The sequence below is a fragment of the Sesamum indicum genome, linkage group LG11 (assembly GCF_000512975.1).
Source record: "Sesamum indicum cultivar Zhongzhi No. 13 linkage group LG11, S_indicum_v1.0, whole genome shotgun sequence".
NCBI classification, from domain to species: Eukaryota; Viridiplantae; Streptophyta; class Magnoliopsida; order Lamiales; family Pedaliaceae; genus Sesamum; species Sesamum indicum.
This window is the reverse complement of record NC_026155.1, coordinates 9,140,182-9,158,273: the sequence shown is the minus strand read 5'-3', so window position 1 is coordinate 9,158,273 and position 18,092 is coordinate 9,140,182. Positions and strand designations below refer to the sequence as shown.

General features: G+C 32.4%; 1 protein-coding gene across 1 annotated transcript; it reads right to left on the bottom strand.

Annotated features, from left to right (window-relative positions):
* On the bottom strand, positions 6,078–9,014 carry LOC105173676 (MOB kinase activator-like 1A). The gene is made up of 7 exons (XM_011095521.2): positions 8,814–9,014; positions 8,386–8,434; positions 8,096–8,204; positions 7,429–7,522; positions 7,001–7,134; positions 6,745–6,908; positions 6,078–6,517 (listed from the first exon to the last, which is right to left on the bottom strand). Exons 1-7 carry the CDS (start codon positions 8,837–8,839, stop codon positions 6,446–6,448), a joined length of 648 nt encoding a protein of 215 aa, XP_011093823.1. The 5' UTR covers positions 8,840–9,014; the 3' UTR covers positions 6,078–6,445.

Here is an 18,092-nt window from a genome sequence, read left to right as displayed (position 1 = left end):
TGGGGGAGGGGGTTAGGACAGTCTGGCGATGAAGAGTTCATGTAGTAGCCAAACTCCCCCTTCCCTCCCTTTCTCTCTTTCCACGTATGAATTCATACACGTATGAATCCATCCATACATCTATCTCTCTCTCTCTTTACATAAATTCATACAGGTGAGTATATATGTAAGCAGTGGGTAGAAGCAGACAAGAAAATTTGCCATTGCAAACTCATCTGCCGGAGTCCGTTACTCATTTCTGAGTTCCCTCCATTTATTACTACCTAGGAATCCATTCCAAACCTTGTTGGATTCTTGCCTTTTTCTCCCACTGTTTTTCTTTTTCCTTTTCCAGTATTATAACGAGCCACAGTCTAGTTGGTGAAATTGAGCCTCCGAGACGACTAAGTTGAGACCCATCGACCTGCACGACTGTGTCTCACACATATAAGGATTGGTCTAATTTAATAGTAATTATTTTTCTATTGTGGTCATACTTATTAATTAATTATATATATTTAATAAATATTGGCAATTTGTATATATGGATCACTGATAATTCAATGTAATCAATTCGCTAAAAAAGCAAAAAAGCAATAAAATATAAGGCACATTTACACAATATAATGCTCCTAATCTTATTGCATATTTTTACTATTTACCAATTATTGCACATTGTCATTTTTTGATTTAATTTTCTCAAGTCACTAATTAACCTGCTATATATTGAATCTTGCTAGCTAGTTGATTATTAATATTGTATTCACAACACTATTAAAAAAAATGAATTATTTCTTACATTATGAATTATCAATAATCAATACTTTTTATAATAATTAAACAGAATCAATGTGAAAATTTAAGTACAGACAATGATTAATTACCATTTACCTTGATTTTAGTTAGAACAAAAAAATTAAGCTTTCATATTGGTTTTGTATGATTGTGGTAGAAATCTGCCACAAGTTTTAAAACATGATCATTTATGGTGTAGAAAATAATTATTTTTTTTGTAATATATATTGTTTGTCAACTAATTTGTTTAATTGTACTGAAACTTTATTTAAAAGTTAAACAACTAAATCATCAATTAATTTACACAACTAACCATGAATTGGATCCATTTAAAATTGATTATTAATCCAAATAAGATCCATGCTACATTAAAATTTAATTAAATCTAATGAAATTTACCATTTCTAAAAGAAAAATTAATTAAATCCAACCCATCTGAACACATTTAAAAATATCTTAAAGTCAACCTAATCCAAAATTAGTTGGCTTGGATTGGACTATAGGTTGTAACCCAAATTGTCACATTTAATTCTAAATTTGATTATTAGTCATAATACTGGCATTTATTTATTTTTTGATTGCAATTTTCAATGTCATGTTTTTTTTTTGGGGGGGGGGTTCCTATAATTTTAAATTTCTATTCTTATTAACTGTTGTTCTACGGACATAAATTATGATTCTGAAAACTATTGATACATATGTACCGAAATAACAATGCACAACCCCCCCCAAAAAAAAAAAAAATTGGAGCAATTAGGATTTTGCATGATTTGGATTTTTGATAAGTCGTTCTAATTTAATAAGATAGTTGATCTTTTATTTGCAGGACAGGCACAACATTATTAATTCTTATGATGGATTTTGATCGATAAATTTGATGGTAGGAATTTCAAACTATAAATTCTTCACCCTTGTTTGGATAATTTCATATTACAAAAAAAATTCAAATTGTTCATCTTTTATTTGAGGGTTAATTACATTAGACGAACAATGTTGATGTGAGCAAAAAAAAGTTACCTAAAATTTTAATTTTAGCCCTCATTTAATGTTTTTTTAAGATAAAGGTAATTTGCATTAATGAAATTAAAAACTAATGTACAACTACTGAGCTAGTTTTTGGAATCCATGGGATCGTCCAAAGTCAGTACAAAACTAAAAACTGCAAACTAAAAGGGACATTTGAGCTAAGAATACGCTGTTTCACATGTTCTAATATGAGTTCAGCAATTTCTGTAGGTGTCTACGATTTTTGTTGGAACCTTTGTGCATTTCGTTCTCTCCAAATGTGATAAACTATAGCCGCCAGTAGAGCCTTATAAGCAATATTAATGACCCATTCAGATGGAGAATGTTGTCGAGGTTACACATTTTTTGGTCCAGCCTATGAATTTGGGAGGAAAGTTAAAAAGTTCAAGAGCTGCCAGTAAGAAGTCTCATTCTACCATATCACAGTCTTATATAAATCCACTTTAACAACACAACGAGTAGGTAATTGCTTCTGCTTGTAAGTTGCAAACAGTTCTTGAGCCAGTAATATGTTAACAACAATTTTCCTTCCCAAAACTAATGCATTTTGAGAAATATGCACCAATACTCCAATAACCCCCCTGCATTCGTGTCACTAATATCTTGGCTGTGGGTTTATAGAGGACGTTGCAACAGGCTATCGATTGAAAATCTACCACAGTATTTGGGCTATGTACCTTGGGGATGAGGACCAACAAGGTAGCATTAATCTGCTTAAGCATTTTGCCCGTGAGAAAGAAGTCCAACAATGTGTCAGTAACATTTTCACTAATTAAAGACCATGGCAGTTTAAAGGAGCAAGCTGAGTATCCATTTGGCCCTGGAGCTTTGTCATCCGAGATGCTTAATAAAGCGTCATACACCTCTCTCCTCTGTATCGGCCTCATTAATTCATCAGCCTCATCAGTGGTAAGTATATGCTGAACCCAAGGTGCGAGATACAGTAGGTTAATATCTCATACGTAGCCTCACGCCCTAGTAATGTATGAAAGAAGTTCACAAAATCCTTTTGCACCCCAATTTTGTCAGTAAGAAGTTCAATTCCTCTTGCACACCAATGTTGTAAGTAAGGACCTCAACTTGGGGAGTTGTAATTTGAAAGACCCTTTGCATGATTCTTTTCTATTGTATCCTCTTAAAAAATTCCTGGAGCATTGATCCCCATCTTTTAGCCAATGCAGTTTAGCACGTTACTTAAGACTAGCTTGCTTCTGGCCCACCGTAGCTATATAGACCTTCCGACAAGTGTTAGCAAGATCTTGTAGTAGTGAGTTACAACTGAATTTTTTGCATAACTCCTGCGCGGTGGCAAGGAACTTTGCAGTCATTTGAACGTTTTGGGTAAGATCTCCCTTCTTTTTATGCAGAACTCGAAATGTTCATTTCAGCAACTGGAGCTTCTTCACCACCCCGTACATAGCTGCACCATGAATGTTATGTTGCCACATTTTTCCCAACTCTTGTAAGAATTTCGGGTGCTTCGCCAAGTAGTTATCAAATCGAAAAATGGTTGGCGCATGCAATACTTGGCCCCCTTGCAAGATGAGCAGTGAATGGTCAGAAGTTTTTGGGTTCGAGTTGATATAGTAGCTCTCCGGCCACCTGCTCAGCCAAGTCTCTTTCGCCATGACCCTATCCAGTCTCTTCCATAGTCCACGTGGTGCTTCACTTTGATTAAACCATGTGTACAAATAACCTCTCATGGGTAGAGTGGTAAAGCCTGCTGCTATCACACAATTATGAAATTCACCCATGGCTGAGGTGGACGTTGCATGATTTCCTTTGATTTTACTTTGATCGAGCACTATATTAAAATCATCCATGAGCAGCCATGGACTTTGATCTATGCCATCTGCACAATATACCATAGATTCCTTCGCACTCTTACTTCATTATCCCCATAGATGACCCCTATCAAACATGTAGAATTATTTTGTAGGGCCGTCAATTGGCACTGGATGAGTTGTCAATGCACCATCAAAATTTCAATCATTTGGGTCCCAAGCAACCAAAATCCGATTTCCCACCTCTCCCTGATCAATGAACCATTCCCAATTCTTCAATGTAGCAGCTTGCACACGATGGAAATTAGTGTCAGCTACTCTCGTTTCTAGTAAATCACAGAACTTCAGCCGAAACTTCTTCACGAGCTCTGCCACTACAATTTGATGTGCTCTGCGGTTTAGGCCTCTAACATTCCAAGTAGCAGCTAGAATCATGGCACACCCTCCTTAGGGTTGCTTTCATTAGGGCCCTTAATGATTCCCCTAACTCTCCGCCCTATAACAAGGGTTGAAAAGGATTGTATAGCACTATCTCCTTCACTTTCTCTAGGCGTGGGGAGTATGTAGGTGGGTTCGTTATATGATTGAGGTTGTCTGCCCCCCCGAGCACAGTGGTTACCTCAGTGGCTACTACAACATGGCTCTGACTTGAATCATCTATATTCACTTGTATGTTACTATTTCTTTTGTCATCCCTTATTGAACGAACCTTTTGCTCCTTCTTTGGGACATAGATATTAACAGGGGGTTTCTCTTGTCCCTTGATTAAGGGGCAGTTAACTTGGGGGTGCCCCAACGATCTACATTTGAGGCACTTACTAGGAATCCATTCATATTTCACATCCACTTTGCATGAAGCTAGCTGCCCCTTGTCGATACTTGGTATCATTACCACCAAATGTTTCGGCAATTTTGCATTGTACTCTAGCATGACGCATACTCTTGCATAGTCCAATCGAGTACACGTGTGCCTAATAGCACCCGGGTACAATGGTTTGCCCATCCCACTCTCCACAATGCTAAGTCCATCATCTGTCCACAATCCCACTGGTAGATGTTTGAACTTGATCCATATTGGAACCTGTGTATGACAATGTTTCTTAAGAGACAGTCCTAATTTCCATCGCTGTAGGACTATTGGTTGGTCTTGGAACAACCAAGGACCACCGTCTATGACTTCTTCCATAACACTTACCGTTTTGAATTGAAAAAAATAAAACCTATTGAAAGTGGGGATACCTCTATGACATCTGCCCAAATGGATTAGACATAGACATTAAGTTGGGGGAAGTATGGGTTGCGTCCAAGAAAGTAACCTACCGTCGTTGTACTCCATCTTTTTTATCCAGATTGCACCATCTTAGTCGTTGGATGGACCACCACTTCCCATTTTTGCACAGATGGGGAACGTACTTTAGCATTTTTTTGGAAGAGTTGTGTAACCCCTGGGCAAATCGGCTCCCCATTTCTTGTAATCGTATGTTTCTAATAAAGATTTATTGGGCTAACAACTGCTCCACTATCTTAATGCCAACATGCATAGCTGGAGTAGGCACATCAGACCTTCCCCTTCCCACTGTCGGAGGATTAGTGCTAGAAACCATCGTAGAAGTAAGGGTATTCTCCTGCATGGTCGTCATATATGGTTGTTGGGGGTCAGCCGCATCAGCCTTCGAGTCCATAAGTACATCATTCTTGGGGAACTGAGCTTCCCATTTAGATGATCCAGAATTGGAAACGTTTCAGCATCCCCATATTCAAAGACACGCTCCGCTAATCCTAGGAACTGTTTGAAGTGAAATATGGAGTGAAGTTCCTCATCTCCCGCTGATTCACCGTCCTCACCAGCTTCCTCCTCTGTCACCTATCTATGTCTGCTATCCCTAGGTTTAGGGTTAGACACCGCATATGTGTTCATGGTGTGTGAGAGAGAGATCAGAGCATTTAATAAAATATTTATACCTCTCAAACCACTACTCTATATTTCTCTCTCACATTCTCCTCCCATTCATTAAATATTCCCATATAATAATTTATTTCTTATAAGAAAAAAAATATAATGATGTTAATCTCACTTCATATATATATATATATATATATCACATTCATTCCTTTTTAAGTACGAATATATGCACGAGAATATTAAATGAGGGCAAAATTGAAAAGTTATATATTTTCTTTTTGCTCGCGGCATTTTTCGTTCTAACCCTAATGGAGAGGAGTTAGGTGTAAATGGATAATTTTTAGAGGGGTGTAAATTTAATTTTAATTTTTCTTTTAGAGAAAGTATAATTTCGTATTTTTAAAAGAAATCTAAGTGTAATTAATCCTTTATTTTAAAACATATTTCGTAAAGTATTGATAAATTTCATAAATTTTTTGATACGGAATCATTTGAAATCCTTTCAATGAAACCTTGCATCCAAATGACCAACCTAAAGAACTAGTCAAGAGAGTTTCTGGGATTTTTGATTGAATATTAGACTGTGCTTCACTTGTATGTAAACTTCAATTAGTAAGATGATCATAACAGTGATGAAACTTCTGTACCTCACGTAAACTTCAGCAAACAAAGATGATACCTAATGTCGAGCAACATTTACATCTGTAACACCAAAAAGATGGTAGATGAACTCGCACATAGAGCGCGAGAGAGGTTGTAGCACTTCGCATATGGCGTTTCGTGCAACCAAAGATTAGTCGAATTAGTTGCTGGTTTGCCATTGAAAACAGAACAAAGAGGAAGACATAAACAATCCATTGCGCTTGAAAATAGATAGCCGGTTGCCTGTTATGCACCACTAGCTCATCAGCTTTAAAACCTTCCTACTTCCGCTTTGTCACTGGCTCAACAAGGTTTTCTAGCGTTGTAAGATAGAGTCGATGATTTCATTGAGAGGTGCAAGCTCTGCCTTCTCAATTAAGCCAAATTCCTGCATCGGATGCAGTCAGAAAATCGATAACCCCCAAACACTTTAAGAGTCTATCTTTAAAATAAGATTTATCATCTTGTAAGTTCTAAAAATATCTTATAAGATGTATGATCTTATAAAATGTTTTAAATAAGCTTAGGCAAACACCTCTAAGTCTGAGATTGTCGGAGGAAAGAGTAGTGCCAATAGGTTGCATTAGGCAAAGACAAAGAAAGATGATAGCCTACCGATGTAAACAGAACAAAATGCTTAAAGCAAGTGTTGAGATGAGCTTCCTCTTTCAGACTCACAATCTTCTGGAAATGCGAGTGATAGATATGGGCGTACACACGAAACAACCGCTTCAATATGGTTTTGACAACATCCTGAAAGTTGGGTGGGAATGGTACTCCTGCAGGCAAATGAATGAAATTATAAAAATGTGGTCATTTGATCAGTAAAATAATGCGAAACATTAACAGATAGCAAAGATAACCACCATACCCAACTTCTGGGGAAAAATGGCCTCGTCGTCCAGCTGAGACTCAATCCAGTCCATTAAATACTCAGCGTATTGTGGAGCAGAAACGACTATGGGTTTCTTTATGGTCACTCCGTCTGCCCATCTGTACTCATACCTGTAAAACGCAGACTCAACTAAATAATGTATTGTTTGTGAAATATCAGCAGGCGTGCTATGCACATTACATTCTGTGTCTATCCAAAAAAATGTTGGAAGCTAAAAAACTTGTCTTTGCTTTGTAAAATGTCAATAGATGCTAAACAGATAGTATATCAGATCTTCAATTAGAGATTGAAAAGATATGTAATTTACACTACCAATCTGAATAAGCATCATACACAAACACATATGCAGTCATCTGATCTGTAATTAAGAACAACAGAGGATGATAAAGAATAGAAGAACATACTTTGGCCCAGCCATCATTGTTGGACAAGTTGAAGACGTGCAGAATTCAGTGAGAGTGCCATGGAGAATGTTTACTTGATTAAAGAAGTCCACAGCTGTACAAAGTAATGTAACAGATGTATGGAATCAATTACTACAAAATTCACAAGATATGCAGAGTTGTTTATTACATAAGGGATGAAAGCAGATGGTCCAAAATTCAACCACAACAATGATGGCACAGGGGAAACGAGCAGAAATAAGACAACAACGGTAAGTGCGAAGAAAGCAACAACATTACCAAAACCACTTCACAATACTCAATTTGGAGGAAGCAAAATCTCATTATACTTAGAAGTCTTAATATGGTGACTCCTCATAAGCATGCAATGAATACCATTCTTTTCCTTTTTCCATTGATCATGTCTTGTGACTATTGTTAGATCACAATACTGACTGGGACGTCCGCGCGAGAACATTTTCTCCTATTTACAAAACCCAAACTACTTATCCTACAAGCGTTGCATTTGAATAAGTCCGTCCTTCAAATAGAAGACAATAAAATTTTCAATTCCTTTTAAGTCATTTGTGTATCACAATCCCGGAACCATAAAGTGGCGCTGTTCTAAACAAAGTACACGAACAGCTGAGAAATCAAAGATGAGCAGATCATCTTAGAAACATCTTACTATTTACTGCCAACCACTCGTTAAGATCCTCCCCTGTGGGAAGTTTTACAGCTTCCCTCAAGTTACCACTGCCCAAGGTGGCATCTATGTGCTTCTTGAGTTGCACACCCTGCATAAATCAATACCGTGATGATTTTTAGTTTCCGTTCCAACTGAAAGAAACCACATACACAGATTAAACGCCTTCATAATATTTCCCATTTTCAATTCACCAGGGAATTTTTCAAGATACATAACCAAAGAATCGGCTATCGCAACTTTGAAACTCAAATGACTGATCAATGACAGACCTTGCTGCCGGAAGGAGAACCCTTCTTCGGACGGAATGTTTTCTGGTTTCTGCACTTATTCAATGTTATGAAAAATCAGCATATATTGCAAAATTACACCAAGAAATCAAGAAGGATATGTCAAATTCAAGTCCTTTAACTTATATCAAAACCATCTTAAAAAAAACTTCTTTAAATAAAAAATTGTAAAAGATAACCTAGACCACTATAGTCAAAATGATTCACAAAGATTTGCAGAGCAAGAATGTAATGCGACACAATCACAACATTACCAAGAAGTAAGCATGAACTGACCAATATGAATTAGAACAGAAACTCTGTGAAAATCAAGAAACAAAAAATCACATGCATGCAACAGGAAAAAACAATAGAATATCAGACAATTTAACAAACAACATATGATCATAAACTGGAAGAGAGAAAATTTCCTGCTTCCAAGAGCAAAAAGACTCATGATTATGCTGAGTGTGTTGAATATTGAATAAACCGCCCTTAGTCTAGTAGGCCTAGTATCATAAGTTGTTGCTGCTGCAGTAGTTGAAGGGCTTTACATGTTTGCTTATCTGGAATTTATATATACATATGTAGAGGAGGTGGGGTGGGGATTAGGACAGACTGGCATGAAGAGTTCAGGTCCCTCCATAAATATATACAGGTGAGTATGTATAAATATGCATATGTAAGCAGTGGGTCAAAACAGACAAGAACTTCGCCATTGCTAACTCAGCTGCCTGATTCTGTTGCTAACTTCTCACTGAATGTTACTTCCCCTCTATTTATTACTACTCAGAAATGTGAGAATCCATTTCTAACCTTTGGATTTTGCATTTCTCCCACAATTCATTTACTATTATTATCCGTCATGACGTGTATTTTTTCATGCATATAATAAATAATTTTATATATTTTAAAATATATTATAAATAAAAATAAAATTAATAAATTACATTTAAAAATAAATAAATAAACAAAACCAATTTAAGTATTATCGGCATAATAAAAGAATTTGTACAGTATTATCAAAATAACGTGGAGCCGCTTTAATTAAAAAAAATGAGTGATTACAATTAATTTTTAAATGATCATATTAAGGGTGTAATTGTTATATTTTAAAATCAATGCAATGGGAATTTTACTTTTTTATATTAATATAGATATATAAGATTCCATTGGACTTTAATTGCAATGTTTGTTGCATATTTCATTTCAATTTATATATACACAAGTACAAAAAATTATATAATTAATTATATTAAAATAATATATATATGAAGTGAATAGAAAATACAACTAGAATTGTACCGAAAAATCCGATCTATTACTTCTTTCCTCATAGGGACACGGTCGTCATCACTCATCAACATCGCACCGTTGGAATCAATCAATCTTCAGCTTGGTGCAGCACACTGCATCCGCCCCCTTCCCTACTGGTCGGAGCACGTGCGAGGATGCACCTGTATATTCTGAATTTTTATTATATTTATTTAATTAAATATTTCAACAAAATTAATAAAATAAATTAACTTTAAATATGCATAAATAAAGATTTATTGATAAAATCAATGGGATAAACTAGTGGTTATTTAATAGAAGAATCAACATATTTTGAAAGGGTTTTTAGTTATTTCATGATCGACCAGCCAAAGTAGTTATTATTAACGGTATGCACAGTTTAATAAGTTGACCGTATTCTATGAAATTAATACGTATTGAATACAAAATTTAATTTTGGTTCAGTATTCAGTATTTAATTTTGGTTTAATTCGGCTTTGATATCGGTGTATCTGCCGTATCCTGTACCAAAAACTACATAAAAATATATATAAATATTAAATATCAAATTTATTTATAAAATATCTAAATTCACTTATTTAGCTAGCTAACAATTAAGTAATAAATAAAAACAATTATTTTAATGAACCGAAAAAATAACATTTTTCTTTAAAAAAATTCTGTTAATTTGGTAAAATCTCGATTAGATTAATAACCAAATCATATTCAAATAGAAATTTGCAAGCTCGACTCAAATAAGTTTGAACAATAATGTCCATTGGGTTATTCAGTAAAAGAGCCAACAAGGACAACTTTACCCCTGGGAAAGGTGGAGTTCACTAAAATGGGATGGGAGCCACGTGTATATTATACGGGTTGCCCTCAACCTGACGTGTCTAATCCGAATATCCAAAATCGTAGTTGTTGACGCATTTTCAATTGAGGAGCAGAAGGCTGACAAGTGGCCCAATACCAGTTCAATCAAATGGTTTTTATAAATAGGTTTTGTCCCCATTTATAAGGTTTGCATTAATTACACTAAGATCGCACCTCGCAATCCACAATTATTTTTCTATCCTTCCAGACTTATGTTTCGGAGGGTTTAATTGGAGGCCACCCTGCAAAACTAACCATGTTGCAGGTCAACCTATTATAAAGTCTAAACCGAAGAAGTTTGGGAAAAACACAAACGTCAGGACCACTTGGCCTCGAGGTCACATACTATCTCGCTCCAAATCAGATGTGTTTAATTCGAATCGAAATTTCCAACTCTAAAATTCACCAACCAAACAAGCCTTTAGTACCCATTAATGTTTGGTGGATTATCGCATAATCATTCAAGATCTTGAAAAAATTTAATGGTCAATCTAGTTTCAAATACCAGCAAGAATTATAAAGAAAAAATAAGGTTGTAGTATAATCAATGATTATTTGTGGAAATTAACAATATTAGTTGTGGGCAGCCATCATAGGGTTTTTGTTCTTTTTTCTTTTTAATTATTATTACTATTATCATAGGGTTTATGCACATGAGATAGTGTAAGATTTCTCGTGTTAATTATGTGGGTAGGGTCTTAAAATTATTACAATTAGCTGTATGAGCAAAGGAATTGACTAAACCATGAGAAGCTACATTAATATATATAAGCAGTTTGCTGCAATTTTTGGGCCACATGAAGCAGATACACAACTACACTCATCAATTCATAACCCTATTTTTCTTCATGTTTTTAAAGTCCGAGCGGCTAATTACATTACAAGTGTACAACGTGTTACAAATAGTAGACAATTCATCTCAAATTCGGTCGCCCAAGTAAGAGACTATTGATCAAAAAAATTCATCGTCGGAAAAAATGACGAAAAGAATAACACGAGACTATTTCTTAGTATGTGATTCATTACATCATTTAATGTATTTAAATTCAAAAATTGATTCAAAACATTAATAATTCAAATCAATGAAATACATTCAAACGAGACAAAGAAACAACAAACTATATATTATAAAAGTGGACCTACATTCACAATGTTCATGACAATCGAAATCATAAAATATTATAAGAATTCAACTTTATCGGTCAAGAAAAGGACTCATTAGCTGCACAAATTTGAAAAAGAATTGCTAGTGGATTGGATTATATAAAGTATCTCATGCAAATATTAATAAATACACGAAAATCAAATAGGCGTTTGTGCTAAGAATTTGAAATTAGGGTTTGAAAAATTAAAAGGGATATGGGTTTGGGAGGGGACCTAGTATAAAAATGGTGCCAACTGTCTTAAAATTAAGTAATTGCAACACGTGACCAATTACATTAATTATGAGTGGACTTGGATATTTTTTAAATTAATATATATATATATATATATGCATGCATGCACACATTTGGGTAATTGGACTATATTTTTTTGGTCACGTATAGTTTAATTGACGAAGTTGAAGCTCATGATTGTGAGTTTGAGTCCCATATATCAATTTGTAAACATTAGTCATATATAATAATAATTGTTGATGTGTATAATAGTAGTTATAATTTAATAATAATTAGTCATACATATTTAAAATTTAAAATTTAATTATTTTTAATAAGATTAATTATTACATCATTTAATACATTCAAATTCATACATCGAAATTTCTAAATCAACAAATAGATTCTAAATAAATAGATAAGACAGTGAAGTGACATTAGAGGTCATGGGTTCGAACCCTGCTTTATACATGGGATGTTGTTTTTTCTGAATAACAGGTGTAGGTGGTGTTTCTACTATAATAGTAGGCGTTTGTTTGATTTAGTATATTCTATATTATTGGTCATAGTACGACTATTGTAATTGTTAATTAGATATTGATATCCTATGACACTATTGTAATAAAAACAAATAAATAAAAAAAATTACTATAATTAAAAATTCATGATATCACAGTAACCAATTTAAAAGGTATACATAAAAAAGATTTTTGCCGTGAGAAATTTAATTTATTTGTGAGAAAAATTCGGATAACCGACAACAAGATGAGCAATGCAAGTGATGTCCATCAACAAATTAAAAAAAGAAAAAAAAAAAAGAAAAAAGAGTCTATGCGTTTTGTTCAACTCATATGTGATATATTTATGTTTTATTATTAAGTGAGATATTCTCTTAATATCTATTTTTTTTATTAATATTTAATTTAATTGTTTTTACTTATTATCTAACTCCCAACTCTACCATCATCTTTTGATAATGTTTTTTTTTCTTTTTTATTTGCTTCTTTTTTTTGTAATATTATATTATTATCTTTTTTGTCACCATTTTTTAATAACTCTGATTAACCATCGTGGCACGCCGTCCATGCATGCATATGATAAATATTTTTTTATATTTTAAAAATATACTATAAATAAGAATAATATAATAAACTAACAAATTATATTTCAAAAAATAAGAAATAAAAATAAATAAATTTAAGTTATTATTGACACAACAAAAGAATTGATGTAATACTGTTAAATGACGGGGAATCACTTAAATTGATTTCTAAAATTACCTAAATAGGGGTGGTGTTATTAACTGTTATTTGTAAATGTAGAAGATTTTTATTTTTATATTAGTACAGATATTAACTTATTATTCTATATACGTTTTATTAAACAATAAAAAATTATAAATATTTAATTTTAAATAGTATTAAAAAATTATGCGAGCACGTAAAGTATACCACGAATTACTAGTTAATTATCTACAACAGGAAGTGGAAACTGGAAGGGCATTATCTCCTCAGTGGGACGACTCCGTACTCTCTTTATTGGAAAACAGTCTGGTATTATGAATGTTTTTACGGTGTGTAAAATATAATGTCATCATTTATAAGGCTAATTATATGTAGGTCCACCTTGAAAATTTAAAATTATATATTTTTTTAAAAAAGTTTTAAAGTTATATTTACAGTACGTTTTTTAAAAAATTTATTGTTTACACATGACTCGTGTTGTTTATGATTTGGAAAAAAAATATTGATATTAGTAAAAAAAATTATATAATTTTTTAATTTTAACCCTCATTTAATATTCCTATGTAATAATTTTGTACTTATACGGGAAAAATTGTAATGATTTTAACTTCACCACACACATATATTATATTTATCTCCTTATAAATACAGAAATATTAATAGAAATGTTAAATGAGAGTTAAAGTAAAAAATTTTGGAATTTGTTTATTAGTGTTAGAATTTTTCATCCAAATAACGGGAAGGTGTTAGGTGTAAATGTGATGGGGAAAACCCCAATTTTTATGAGGAATACCGAAAATACCCTTAATGAAGGGTATTTTCGTCATTTGGGAGCTCTGGATCCGCGCACCAATGAAGGCGGGTGAAATAATCCATAATCTAGACCCGATCTATGACTGAAGACCTCGACACATGGAGGACCGTCCGAACGAGGATGCCTATTATTCCGATGGCGACACATGGATCAAACAACAGTATCCACATGAGCCTTATAAATACCTCAACACACCACATTCTGAGGTAATTAGCAATTCATATTTTCGACCTACATTCTCCAGTTCGCATATTTTTACCTCGAACAACTCTAACTTGAGTGTCAGAGAATCGTTGTCGGGGACGCAGCCGACGAGTCTCACGTTCGTTTTTTATCCTCAAGACCAAATTACTAGATTTTGGGAGAGCACGAGACCGTGATCGAGATAACCACATGAGGTCGCATATTTCGAGCGAGATCAAAATGATTGAATATTTAAATTAGGTATAAGTATAATGTCAAAATATCTTTAGAAGAAAATGTAATTTAATATTTTTGGAGATGGTCTAAATATAATTAACCTTTATTTATATCTCAAAGTACGCGATTAAATTGCACAAAAGAAATTATTGTACTTATTTTGTTAATAGGGGTGACTGCACCGACTGTACATGACCTAGTATTTCCTCATTGTTACCGTGCCAGTTCTAGTACGTACTTGGTATTAAAATACAACTGTCCACATTATCATAATGTGAAATTTATATACGCTATACGAAATTTAACATTTAATTATAATTAATTGTAATAATAAAAAATAAATAGCTATTGATTATTGTTACAACGGAGTTGTTATTTGTGATTTTTGCGAGTATGTTTAAAATATTTTTTTTGGCTAAAAATCATAATAAAAATATTTGCTATAGTTGATAACCAAGGCAAGAATAATTTTGATGATGGATAATTTAAATTTATGCATCAATTTTTATTTAACCTTAGTTAATAATAATAGTAATAGCCAATGATAAATTTTATTATAGTGATATGTGATCGAGGCCGATGTGATGCCTCGAGATTATGCGAAATAAGTTTGATGTCTACAACAAAAAATTGAAGTGTCGGATTCGCTCCCAATAAAGCAATTCGACGGTCATGTCAAGAACAATCTATAGGTTTAGTTATATAATTTGTAGTATCTTGAATATATCTGTATATTTTTTCAGTAAATATAATATCAATAGCAATCTTATTTTAGTTTAACTGTAATACTTTATTATAAAAAATAATGAAGTATTTTCTCTTTTTTGAATGAAAAATTAAACAAAAATAAAAATCTTTAGAATCCCAGAGAAAGAGAGGAAGAATATCCTTCGTTGTTGATAAATAATATGAATTATGTAAATGTAGAAATAGAAAAATATAAACAAAATAATGAGGATATATTTGTCTCGTGAAATATTTAATTTTATAGAGCTTATAAGAAGTTTCAAAAAAGTCGGGTGAAGTTAACTTTTTTTTTAAAAAAAATATATATAAAATCTAAAATATTTTATTTTGGTATCTTATCTTTAAAATAATTTTCTCAAACAATTTTTAAAAACTTATAAACTCTCAAATATATTATTATAAAATATTTTGAGAAGCTTATAAGCTCAGCAAACGCCATCATAGAGTTAGTAAAATTCACACAAAATCCCACATAGAAAAAAATAATATCCATGGCGATTAATTATGTTAGACAATTTAATTTAAAATCATAGCACAGTCCATTATAGTGGAAATGTTACTGTAATTAAAGCTATTTTACTAAAAGAACTCTTCAGATAACCACAACATAAATATATATTAAAAGGACACAACATGACTATTTCAATATTATCCCAAGTTCAAATATGCTATTATCATGATTTAAAGGGGCTTTATGAAATTTAGCAAAATGTCACTCTTTAATTAACACAAGGAATATCCACTCTACCAGTATTTTACCAATACATATAGCCTTCAAGTGAAAATATTTTAAGTGATCGATTGCATGATAAGTATAGAATGAAAAAATTATGGTTGATTATTTTCTTGCTGCTAGCGCTTGTGGTGGTGATGGGTAGTGGATCAGAACTTGGAGAGGGTGGACCAAGCGACGGTGCCCAACAAGCATTGCCGACGCCTGCCGAGTGCAAGGAGGAGAGACGTCTAGGGTTTAAGGCGTGCAGGCATACGATAATCTATGGGTGGCGGCCGTCAAGGAGATGCTGTGGGCGAATCAAAGCCACTCATGCCGAATGTGTTTGTCCTTTGATCACACCAAAAGTAGCATCTGTTATCAACATTGAACGCGCCATAAAAATCATTGAAGGGTGTGGTAGAAAAGTCCCCCACCAATTCAAGTGTGGAAGTACGTCTTTTTAATTAAATATTTTTATTTCAAATCTTTATCTTAATTAAGTTTTATCCCATTTAATATATATATATATATATATGTTACATGCGTAATTTTTTTATAATAAAATAAATTATGTAATTTATGTATAAGGATGTAGATATATTTTATAGAATACAAGATGAAATAAGAGTTGAAATAGAAAATCAAATCTCATAATTTCTCACTAAATTTCTTGGTCTTTTTTTTTTTAAGGAAATAATTGAAATAATTTATTAATATTTATTGTTCTTGATTGAATAGATTTTTCAAGGTATAGTAAATGCATAATTATGGAGCTTGAATTCTACCTTATCAACTACTTTCTTCACTACAACAAAAATAATATCAGTGATCAAATATAAAATAGTAACTTTACAAATTATTACTAAAAATATATATTAAGTACCAATAATTTTAATATTGTCATATTATAATTATTAACGACTAGAATTTTACATATTTATAATGACAATTTCTGGCAATAAATTATTATATTTGTGTTGTCACTGAACTATTACTATAATTAAATGTGTTATAATTAATTATTTATATATAAAAACAACCTTATCATGATAAAATAAAATTTTTTATCACTTAATACATATAATTAATGATAATTTTCATACCATGACTTAATTATTTATTTTTTAATTTGGACTTGATTTTCAGGTATCACCACGCCGTGAAATAATGCATCATGCTCGGTGATTACAAGTGCTCCTTAACGTGCTGGATGACAGAGAAATTGAATGAAAATTGTATAAAAATCCAACGGATTATATATGATTCTGATATCATATAAACTCGAAAAATAAGATGTTAAGAATTAATTATTTGCTCTTTAACAAAAGTAAAAAGTTGCCAACTTATTTACAAGATCTTACTAAATTCCTTCAATTTAATTAAAATTTATCTTTACTGATGTCTTATAATTTCTATAAACTTATTTTATACAAAAACTTTATGAACTTATTTTTAAAATAAAATATAATATCTTATAAGTTCTAAAAACATCTTATAAGATGTATGTGTTTATTAAATCTTTCAAATAAGATTAGCTAAAGACCCTCTCGAACTAGGTTTAGCTAGACCTGAACTAATTACATAGTAGTGTAATACACTTGTCATGTGATTAGTGTGCAATTTAAAAAAAATAATCAATTATATATTAAAAGTATCATAATTAATACACTACTGATTTAATTCGACCAGATTAGGCAAGAATTTTCTTAGGGGAAATTTTAACTATTAGTCCAACCATATTTCCATTTGAAATTGGGGAGAAAGTCAAAACAATATGCTCAGAAGACACCAACAAAAAAAAAAAATCTCATTTGATTTTTATTTATTGTATTACTGATAAAAGAAAAAATTGCAATTTTCACCTAAAATTAGGAGTGGCAATTTTGATTCTAGTCCTATAAATTTTAAAATTTTGACAATTTTAATCCCATCAGACCAAAAAGCACCAATTCTAAAGTCATGTACCTAGTGCGTGCATTTTTCGGCTAAAAAGGACCAAGATTGTCAATTCTTCAAAATTACAGGATTAAATTGCTCAATTTGTGTAGAATCCAAAATTGCCACCCCCTAAGTCACATGATGAAAATTATAATTTTTTTCTTTTTTCAGTTTATTTGTTCAATACTGCCCTCGAAACTCTCTATGTTGGGGACATGTTGATCTGCAATGATTGAAATTATGGCGCTAAATTTTGAATTATGAATTTTATTCTTTTATTTTCTCTGAAGAGAGTAAAAAATAGG

Coding starts and splice junctions, on each gene's coding strand:
- LOC105173676 (XM_011095521.2), bottom strand. CDS start 8,839: ATGAGTCTTTTTGCTCTTGGAAGCAG. Junction 8,205..8,385: donor GTTCTCCTTCCGGCAGCAAG/GTCTGTCATTGA, acceptor TGATTTATGCAG/GGTGTGCAACTCAAGAAGCA. Junction 6,518..6,744: donor ATTTTGTTCTGTTTACATCG/GTAGGCTATCAT, acceptor CATCCGATGCAG/GAATTTGGCTTAATTGAGAA.